Raw genomic sequence first — 10,391 nt, forward strand, 5'->3', positions numbered from 1 at the left:
AGTACTGAGGGAGCGCTGCACTGTCAGAGGGTCAGTACTGAGGGAGCGCCGCACTGTCCGAGGGTCAGTACTGAGGGAGTGCCGCACTGTCAGAGGGTCAGTACTGAGGGAGTGCCGCACTGTGGGAGGGTCAGTACTGAGGGAGTGCTGCACTGTCAGAGGGTCAGTACTGAGGGTGTGCCGCACTGTCAGAGGGTCAGTACTGAGGGAGCGCTGCACTGTCAGAGGGTCAGTACTGAGGGAGTTCCGCACTGTCAGAGGGTCAGTACTGAGGGAGCGCCGCACTGTGGGAGGGTCAGTACTGAGGGAGTGCTGCACTGTCAGAGGGTCAGTGCTGAGGGAGCGCCGCGCTGTCAGAGGGTCAGTACTGAGGGAGCGCCGCACTGTGGGAGGGTCAGTACTGAGGGAGTGCTGCACTGTCAGAGGGTCAGTACTGAGGGAGTGCTGCACTGTCCGAGGGTCAGTACTGAGGGAGCGCCGCACTGTCAGAGGATCAGTACTGAGGGAGTGCTGCACTGTCAGAGGGTCAGTACTGAGGGAGCGCCGCACTGTCCGAGGGTCAGTACTGAGGGAGCGCCGCACTGTCAGAGGATCAGGACTGAGGGAGCGCCGCACTGTCAGAGGGTCAGTACTGAGGGAGTGCTGCACTGTCAGAGGGTCAGTACTGAGGGAGTGCTGCACTGTCAGAGGGTCAGTGCTGAGGGAGTGCTGCACTGTCCGAGGGTCAGTACTGAGGGAGCGCCGCACTGTCAGAGGATCAGGACTGAGGGAGCGCCGCACTGTCAGAGGGTCAGTACTGAGGGAGTGCCGCACTGTCAGAGGGTCAGTACTGAGGGAGCCGCACTGTCGGAGGGTCAGTACTGAGGGAGTGTCGCATTGTGGGAGGGTCAGTACTGAGGGAGTGCGGCACTGTCGGAGGGTCAGTACTGAGGGTGTGCCGCACTGTCAGAGGGTCAGTACTGAGGGAGCCGCACTGTCGGAGGGTCAGTACTGAGGGAGCGCCGCACTGTCAGAGGGTCAGTACTGAGGGAGCTGCACTGTCAGAGGGTCAGTACTGAGGGAGTGCCGCACTGTCAGAGGGTCAGTACTGAGGGAGTGCTGCACTGTCAGAGGGTCAGTGCTGAGGGAGTGCCGCACTGTCAGAGGGTCAGTACTGAGGGAGCGCCGCACTGTGGGAGGGTCAGTACTGAGGGAGTGCTGCACTGTCAGAGGGTCAGTACTGAGGGAGCGCCGCACTGTGGGAGAGTCAGTACTGAGGGAGTGCTGCACTGTCAGAGGGTCAGTACTGAGGGAGTGCCGCATTGTCAGAGGGTCAGTACTGAGGGAGTGCCGCACTGTCAGAGGGTCAGTACTGAGGGAGTGCCGCACTGTCAGAGGGTCAGTACTGAGGGAGTGCCGCACTGTCGGAGGGTCAGTACTGAGGGAGTGCCGCACTGTCAGAGGGTCAGTACTGAGGGAGTGCCGCACTGTCAGAGGGTCAGTACTGAGGGAGTGCCGCACTGTCGGAGGGTCAGTACTGAGGGAGCCGCACTGTCGGAGGGTCAGTACTGAGGGAGTGTCGCATTGTGGGAGGGTCAGTACTGAGGGAGTGCTGCACTGTCAGAGGGTCAGTACTGAGGGAGTGCCGCACTGTCAGAGGGTCAGTACTGAGGGAGTGCCGCACTGTCGGAGGGTCAGTACTGAGGGAGTGCCGCACTGTCAGAGGGTCAGTACTGAGGGAGTGCCGCACTGTCAGAGGGTCAGTACTGAGGGAGTGCCGCACTGTCGGAGGGTCAGTACTGAGGGAGCCGCACTGTCGGAGGGTCAGTACTGAGGGAGTGTCGCATTGTGGGAGGGTCAGTACTGAGGGAGTGCTGCACTGTCAGAGGGTCAGTACTGAGGGAGTGCCGCACTGTCAGAGGGTCAGTACTGAGGGAGTGCCGCACTGTCAGAGGGTCAGTACTGAGGGAGTGCCGCACTGTCGGAGGGTCAGTACTGAGGGGGTGCCGCACTGTCAGAGGGTCAGTACTGAGGGAGCCGCACTGTCGGAGGATCAGTACTGAGGGAGCGCCGCACTGTCAGAGGGTCAGTACTGAGGGAGTGCCGCACTGTCAGAGGGTCAGTACTGAGGGAGCGCCGCACTGTCAGAGGGTCAGTACTGAGGGAGCTCCGCACTGTCAGAGGGTCAGTACTGAGGGAGCGCCGCACTGTCAGAGGGTCAGTACTGAGGGAGTGCCGCACTGTCAGAGGGTCAGTACTGAGGGGGTGCCGCACTGTCAGAGGGTCAGTACTGAGGGAGTGCCGCACTGTCAGTGGGCCAGTTCTGAGGGAGTGATGCACTGTCAGAGGGTCAGTACTGATGGAGTGCCGCACTGTCAGAGGGTCAGTACTGAGGGAGCGCCGCACTGTCAGAGGGTCAGTACTGAGGGAGTGCCGCACTGTCAGAGGGTCAGTACTGATGGAGTGCCGCACTGTCAGAGGGTCAGTACTGAGGGAGCGCCGCACTGTCAGAGGGTCAGTACTGAGGGAGTGCTGCACTGTCAGAGGGTCAGTACTGAGGGAGCACCGCACTGTCAGAGGGTCAGTACTGAGGGAGCGCCGCACTGTCAGAGGGCCAGTGCTGAGGGAGTGCCGCACTGTCAGAGGGTCAGTACTGAGGGAGTGCCGCACTGTCAGAGGGTCAGTACTGAGGGAGTGCTGCACTGTCAGAGGGTCAGTACTGAGGGAGTGCCGCACTGTCAGAGGGTCAGTACTGAGGGAGTGCTGCACTGTCAGAGGGTCAGTACTGAGGGAGTGCCGCACTGTCAGAGGGTCAGTACTGAGGGAGTGCCGCACTGTCAGAGGGTCAGTACTGAGGGAGTGCTGCACTGTCAGAGGGTCAGTACTGAGGGAGTGCCGCACTGTCAGAGGGTCAGTACTGAGGGGGTGCCGCACTGTCAGAGGGTCAGTACTGAGGGAGTGCCGCACTGTCAGTGGGCCAGTTCTGAGGGAGTGATGCACTGTCAGAGGGTCAGTACTGATGGAGTGCCGCACTGTCAGAGGGTCAGTACTGAGGGAGCGCCGCACTGTCAGAGGGTCAGTACTGAGGGAGTGCCGCACTGTCAGAGGGTCAGTACTGAGGGAGCGCCGCACTGTCAGAGGGTCAGTACTGAGGGAGTGCTGCACTGTCAGAGGGTCAGTACTGAGGGAGCACCGCACTGTCAGAGGGTCAGTACTGAGGGAGTGCCGCACTGTCAGAGGGTCAGTACTGAGGGAGTGCCGCACTGTCAGAGGGTCAGTACTGAGGGAGTGCCGCACTGTCAGAGGGTCAGTACTGAGGGAGCGCCGCACTGTCAGAGGGTCATACTGAGGGAGTGCCGCACTGTCGGAGGGTCGGTGCTGAGGGAGTGCTGCACTGTCAGAGGGTCAGTACTGAGGGAGTGTCGCACTGTCAGAGGGTCAGTACTGAGGGAGCGCCGCACTGTCAGAGGGTCAGTACTGAGGGAGTGCTGCACTGTCAGACGGTCAGTACTGAGGGAGCACCGCACTGTCAGAGGGTCAGTACTGAGGGAGTGCCGCACTGTCAGAGGGTCAGTACTGAGGCAGTGCCGCACTGTCAGAGGGTCAGTACTGAGGGAGTGCCGCACTGTCAGAGGGTCAGTACTGAGGGAGTGCCACACTGTCAGAGGGTCATACTGAGGGAGTGCCGCACTGTCAGAGGGTCGGTGCTGAGGGAGTGCCGCACTGTCAGAGGGTCAGTACTGAGGGAGCGCTGCACTGTCAGAGAGTCAGTACTGAGGGAGTGCCGCACTGTCAGAGGGTCAGTACTGAGGGAGCTCCGCACTGTCGGAGGGTCAGTACTGAGGGAGTGCCGCACTGTCAGAGGGTCAGTACTGAGGGAGTGCCGCACTGTCAGAGGGTCAGTACTGAGGGAGCGCTGCACTGTCAGAGGGTCAGTACTGAGGCAGTGCCGCACTGTCAGAGGGTCAGTACTGAGGGAGTGCTGCACTGTCAGAGGGTCAGTACTGAGGGAGCTCCGCACTGTCGGAGGGTCAGTACTGAGGGAGTGCCGCACTGTCAGAGGGTCAGTACTGAGGGAGTGCCGCACTGTCAGAGGGTCAGTACTGAGGGAGTGCTGCACTGTCAGAGTGTCAGTACTGAGGGAGCGCCGCACTGTCAGAGGGTCAGTACTGAGGGAGTGCTGCACTGTCAGAGGGTCAGTACTGAGGAGCGCCGCACTGTCAGAGGGTCAGTACTGAGGGAGTGCCGCACTGTCAGAGGGTCAGTACTGAGGGAGTGCTGCACTGTCAGAGGGTCAGTACTGAGGGAGCGGCGCACTGTCAGAGGGTCAGTACTGAGGAGTGCCGCACTGTCAGAGGGTCAGTACTGAGGGAGCACCGCACTGTCAGAGAGTCAGTACTGAGGGAGTGCTGCACTGTCAGAGGGTCAGTACTGAGGGAGTGCTGCACTGTCCAGAGGGTCAGTACTGAGGGAGTGCCGCACTGTCAGAGGGTCGGTGCTGAGGGAGTGCTGCACTGTCAGAGGGTCAGTACTGAGGAGTGCCGCACTGTCAGAGGGTCAGTACTGAGGGAGTGCTGCACTGTCAGAGGGTCAGTACTGAGGGAGCGCCGCACTGTCAGAGGGTCGGTGCTGAGGGAGTGCCGCACTGTCAGAGGGTCAGTACTGAGGGAGTGCTGCACTGTGGGAGGGTCAGTACTGAGGGAGTGCCGCACTGTCAGAGGGTCAGTACTGAGGGAGTGCTGCACTGTCAGAGGGTCAGTACTGAGGGAGTGCTGCACTGTCAGAGGGTCAGTACTGAGGGAGTGCCGCACTGTGGGAGGGTCAGTACTGAGGGAGCGCCGCACTGTCAGAGGGTCAGTACTGAGGGAGTGCCGCACTGTCAGAGGGTCAGTACTGAGGGAGTGCTGCACTGTCAGAGGGTCAGTACTGAGGGAGTGCCGCACTGTGGGAGGGTCAGTACTGAGGGAGCGCCGCACTGTCAGAGGGTCAGTACTGAGGGAGTGCCGCACTGTCAGAGGGTCAGTACTGAGGGAGTGCCGCACTGTGGGAGGGTCAGTACTGAGGGAGCGCCGCACTGTCAGAGGGTCAGTACTGAGGGAGTGCCGCACTGTCAGAGGGTCAGTACTGAGGGAGTGCTGCACTGTCAGAGGGTCAGTACTGAGGGAGTGCCGCACTGTGGGAGGGTCAGTACTGAGGGAGCGCCGCACTGTCAGAGGGTCAGTACTGAGGGAGTGCCGCACTGTCAGAGGGTCAGTATTGAGGGAGCGCCGCACTGTCAGAGAGTCAGTACTGAGGGAGTGCTGCACTGTCAGAGGGTCAGTACTGAGGGAGTGCTGCACTGTCAGAGGGTCAGTACTGAGGGAGTGCCGCACTGTCAGAGGGTCGGTGCTGAGGGAGTGCTGCACTGTCAGAGGGTCAGTACTGAGGGAGTGCCGCACTGTCAGAGGGTCAGTACTGAGGGAGTGCTGCACTGTCAGAGGGGTCAGTACTGAGGGAGCGCCGCACTGTCAGAGGGTCGGTGCTGAGGGAGTGCCGCACTGTCAGAGGGTCAGTACTGAGGGAGTGCTGCACTGTGGGAGGGTCAGTACTGAGGGAGTGCCGCACTGTCAGAGGGTCAGTACTGAGGGAGTGCTGCACTGTCAGAGGGTCAGTACTGAGGGAGTGCTGCACTGTCAGAGGGTCAGTACTGAGGGAGTGCCGCACTGTGGGAGGGTCAGTACTGAGGGAGCGCCGCACTGTCAGAGGGTCAGTACTGAGGGAGTGCCGCACTGTCAGAGGGTCAGTACTGAGGGAGTGCTGCACTGTCAGAGGGTCAGTACTGAGGGAGTGCCGCACTGTGGGAGGGTCAGTACTGAGGAGTGCCGCACTGTGGGAGGGTCAGTACTGAGGGAGCGCCGCACTGTCAGAGGGTCAGTACTGAGGGAGTGCTGCACTGTCAGAGGGTCAGTACTGAGGGAGCGCCGCACTGTCAGAGGGTCAGTACTGAGGGAGTGCTGCACTGTCAGAGGGTCAGTATTGAGGGAGCGCCGCACTGTCAGAGGGTCAGTACTGAGGGAGCGCCGCACTGTCAGAGGGTCAGTACTGAGGAGCGCCGCACTGTGGGAGGGCCAGTGCTGAGGGAGTGCCGCACTGTCAGAGGGTCAGTACTGAGGGAGCGCCGCACTGTGGGAGGGCCAGTGCTGAGGGAGTGCCGCACTGTCAGAGGGTCAGTACTGAGGGAGTGCCGCACTGTCAGAGGGTCAGTATTGAGGGAGCGCCGCACTGTCAGAGGGTCAGTACTGAGGGAGTGCTGCACTGTCAGAGGGTCAGTACTGAGGGAGTGCCGCACTGTGGGAGGGTCAGTACTGAGGGAGCTCCGCACTGTCAGAGGGTCAGTACTGAGGGAGCGCCGCACTGTCAGAGGGTCAGTACTGAGGGAGTGCTGCACTGTCAGAGGGTCAGTACTGAGGGAGCGCCGCACTGTCAGAGGGTCGGTGCTGAGGGAGTGCCGCACTGTCAGAGGGTCAGTACTGAGGGAGTGCTGCACTGTGGGAGGGTCAGTACTGAGGGAGTGCCGCACTGTCAGAGGGTCAGTACTGAGGGAGTGCTGCACTGTCAGAGGGTCAGTACTGAGGGAGTGCTGCACTGTCAGAGGGTCAGTACTGAGGGAGTGCCGCACTGTGGGAGGGTCAGTACTGAGGGAGCGCCGCACTGTCAGAGGGTCAGTACTGATGGAGTGCCGCACTGTCAGAGGGTCAGTACTGAGGGAGTGCTGCACTGTCAGAGGGTCAGTACTGAGGGAGTGCCGCACTGTGGGAGGGTCAGTACTGAGGGAGCGCCGCACTGTCAGAAGGTCAGTACTGAGGGAGTGCCGCACTGTCAGAGGGTCAGTACTGAGGGAGTGCCGCACTGTGGGAGGGTCAGTACTGAGGGAGCGCCGCACTGTCAGAGGGTCAGTACTGAGGGAGTGCCGCACTGTCAGAGGGTCAGTACTGAGGGAGTGCTGCACTGTCAGAGGGTCAGTACTGAGGGAGCGCTGCACTGTCAGAGGGTCAGTACTGAGCGAGTGCTGCACTGTCAGAGGGTCAGTACTGAGGGAGTGCTGCACTGTGGGAGGGTCAGTACTGAGGGAGCGCCGCACTGTCAGAGGGTCAGTACTGGAGGAGCGCTGCACTGTCAGAGGGTCAGTACTGAGCGAGTGCTGCACTGTCAGAGGGTCAGTACTGAGCGAGTGCCGCACTGTGGGAGGGTCAGTACTGAGGGAGCGCCGCACTGTCAGAGGGTCAGTACTGAGGGAGTGCCGCACTGTGGGAGGGTCAGTACTGAGGGAGTGCCGCACTGTCAGAGGGTCAGTATTGAGGGAGCGCCGCACTGTCAGAGAGTCAGTACTGAGGGAGTGCTGCACTGTCAGAGGGTCAGTACTGAGGGAGTGCTGCACTGTCAGAGGGTCAGTACTGAGGGAGTGCCGCACTGTCAGAGGGTCAGTACTGAGGGAGTGCCGCACTGTCAGAGGGTCGGTGCTGAGGGAGTGCTGCACTGTCAGAGGGTCAGTACTGAGGGAGTGCCGCACTGTCAGAGGGTCGGTGCTGAGGGAGTGCTGCACTGTCAGAGGGTCGGTGCTGAGGAGTGCTGCACTGTCAGAGGGTCAGTACTGAGGGAGTGCCGCACTGTCAGAGGGTCAGTACTGAGGGAGTGCCGCACTGTCAGAGGGTCAGTACTGAGGGAGTGCTGCACTGTCGGAGAGTCAGTACTGAGGGAGTGCCGCACTGTCAGAGGGTCAGTACTGAGGGAGTGCCGCACTGTCAGAGGGTCAGTACTGAGGGAGTGCCGCACTGTCAGAGGGTCAGTACTGAGGGAGTGCCGCACTGTCAGAGGGTCAGTACTGAGGGAGTGCTGCACTGTCAGAGGGTCAGTACTGAGGGAGTGCCGCACTGTCAGAGGGTCAGTACTGAGGGAGTGCCGCACTGTCAGAGGGTCAGTACTGAGGGAGCGCCGCACTGTCAGAGGGTCGGTGCTGAATGGCCGCTCTGCCGCCGGTACCTCGCAGTCTCCAGCAGCCTCTCCCGGGTGGTCTCCATGGCTGCGGTGAAGAGTTGGAGCCGCGGGGACTGTGCGGGCCCTGTGGCCGGCGGCGGGCCGGTGGGGGTGTCCGTGCCGGAGGCCCCGGGCTCAGCCGGCGGTTGCTCCATTCTTCCCGCCGAAACCGCCGCGCGCGCAAGACACGCCCCCCCACCCCCCCCCCCCCCACCCCATCCGGGGCCCGCCTGGTGGCTGCCGCTACCAGCTCTCTCCGCCTGCGCGGCGCCTCCTCCCCACCCATTGGCTGCTGCTCCCAGCTCTCTGCGGCTGCGCGGAGCCTCGTCCCCGCCCATTGGCCGCTGCTACCAGCTCTGCGGCTGCGCGGAGCCTCCTCCCCGCCCATTGGCTGCTCCTCCCGGCTCTCTGCGGCTGCGCGGAAGCTCCTCACCACCATTGGCGGAGGTGACCGTCATTCATGCTTTTCCCATTAGTTGCTTCTCTCCCAGCCACGCCCCGGACGTGCCTATTGGCGACGGCAAACTATACGGAGGATCCGATTGGTCAGTGCCGCTGTCACTCATTAAAGTCACGGGGGGATTGGTGGGAATGGGAGGGGAGGGGATGGGAATTCGGGGAGGGGGTGTGAGGACTGGGGGTCGTTGGGGTGTGGGGGGGGGATGGGGGATGGGGGGGGGGGATGGGGGGGGGGGGAATGGGGGGGGGGGGGAATGGGGGGGGGGGGAATGGGGGGGGGGGATGGGGGATGGGGGGGGGATGGGGGATGGGGGGGGGGATGGGGGATGGGGGGGGGGATGGGGGGGATGGGGGATGGGGGGGGGGATGGGGGATGGGGGGGGGGATGGGGGATGGGGGGGGGATGGGGGGGGGGATGGGGGATGGGGGGGGGGGATGGGGGATGGGGGGGGGGGATGGGGGATGGGGGGGGGGATGGGGGATGGGGGGGGGGGATGGGATGGGGGGGGGGGGGGGGGGGGGGGAATGGGGGGGTGGGGATGGGGGGGGGGGGATGGGGGGTGGGGGATGGGGGTGGGGGGATGGGGGATGGGGGGGGGATGGGGGGGGGGGATGGGGGGGGATGGGGGGGATGGGGATGGGGGGGGGGGGGATGGGGGGGATGGGGGGGATGGGGGATGGGGGGGGGGATGGGATGGGGGGGGGCTGGGGATGGGGGGGGGGATGGGGGGGGGATGGGGATGTGGGGGGGGATGGGGGGGGATGGGGATGTGGGGGGGGATGGGTGGGGGATGGGGATGGGAGGGGGGGGATGGGGGGGGATGGGGGGGGGGTGGGGGGGGGGGGGGATGGGGGGGGGATGGGGATGGGGGATGGGCTGGGGGGGCTGGCAGGGGGGGGGGCTGGGCTGGGGGGGGCGCTGGGCTGGGGGGATGGGCTGGGGGGATGGGATGGATGGGGGGATGGGATGGGGGGGTGGGCATGGGCATGGGGGGGGGGGCTAGGGCTGGGGGGGGGGGCTGGGCAGGGGGGGGGGGGATGGGCTGGGGGGGGGGGGATGGGCTGGGGGGGGGGGGGCTGGGATGGGGGGGGGGGGATGGGCTGGGCTGGGGGGGGGCAATGGGCATGGTGCGATGGGGGGGTGGGCTGGGAGGGGGGGGGGAGGGGGGGTGGTAGGGCAGGTGGGGGTCTGGGGGGGGCTGGGAGTGGGGGGGATGGGATGGGGGAGAGGGGCTGGGTGGGGAGGGCTGGAGAGGCAGGGGGGGCTGGGCAGGGGGGGGCTGGGCGGGTCGGTCGGGGGGGAGCTGGGCGGGAGGGTCGGTCGGGGGGGGGGCGCTGGGCGGGCGGGTCGGTCGGGGGGGGGCGCTGGGAGGGCGGGTCGCTCGGGGTGGGGGGGGCGCTGGGAGGGCGGTCGGTCGGGGGAGGCGGGTCGGTCGGGGGGGGGGCTGGGCGGAGGGATCGGTCGGGGGGGGGGAATGGGAGGGAGGGTCGGTCGGGGGGGGGATGGAGGGAGGGTCGGTCGGGGGGGGATGGGAGGGCGGGTCGGTCGGGGGGGGGATGGGAGGGAGGGTCGGTCGGGGGGGGAGGGACGGGAGGGTCGGTCGGGGGGGCGATGGGAGGGAGGGTCGGGGGGGGGATGGGAGGGAGGGAGGAGTGTCGGTCGGGGGGGGATGGGAGGAGGGAGGGTCGGTCGGGGGGGATGGGAGGGAGGGAGGGAGTGTCGGTCGGGGGGGATGGGAGGGAGGGTCGGTCGGGGGGGGGATGGAGGGAGGGAGGGAGGGTCGGTCGGGGGGAGGGAGGGTCGGTCGGGGGGAGGGAGGGTCGGTCGGGGGGGGGGGGAGGGTCAGGTCGGGGGGGGAATGGGGTCGGTCGGGGGGAGGAATTGGGGGGGGAATGGGGGGGTCGGTCGGGGGGGGGAATGGGGGGGTCGGGTCGGGGGG

General features: G+C 64.8%; 1 protein-coding gene across 1 annotated transcript in view; it reads right to left on the bottom strand.

The window, feature by feature from the left end:
• The window catches only part of pmf1 (polyamine modulated factor 1), a 48,105-nt gene extending 39,918 nt beyond the window's left edge, over positions 1–8,187 (bottom strand). Inside the window, exon 1 of the mRNA XM_072490667.1 lies at positions 7,999–8,187. Within this exon, the coding sequence (XP_072346768.1) occupies positions 7,999–8,147 (149 nt within the window). The 5' untranslated portion in view covers positions 8,148–8,187. The remainder of the gene's footprint in view (positions 1–7,998) is intronic.
• Positions 8,188–10,391: the final 2,204 nt, after the last annotated feature.

This window comes from Scyliorhinus torazame, chromosome 26, assembly GCF_047496885.1.
Source record: "Scyliorhinus torazame isolate Kashiwa2021f chromosome 26, sScyTor2.1, whole genome shotgun sequence".
Lineage (NCBI taxonomy): Eukaryota > Metazoa > Chordata > Chondrichthyes > Carcharhiniformes > Scyliorhinidae > Scyliorhinus > Scyliorhinus torazame.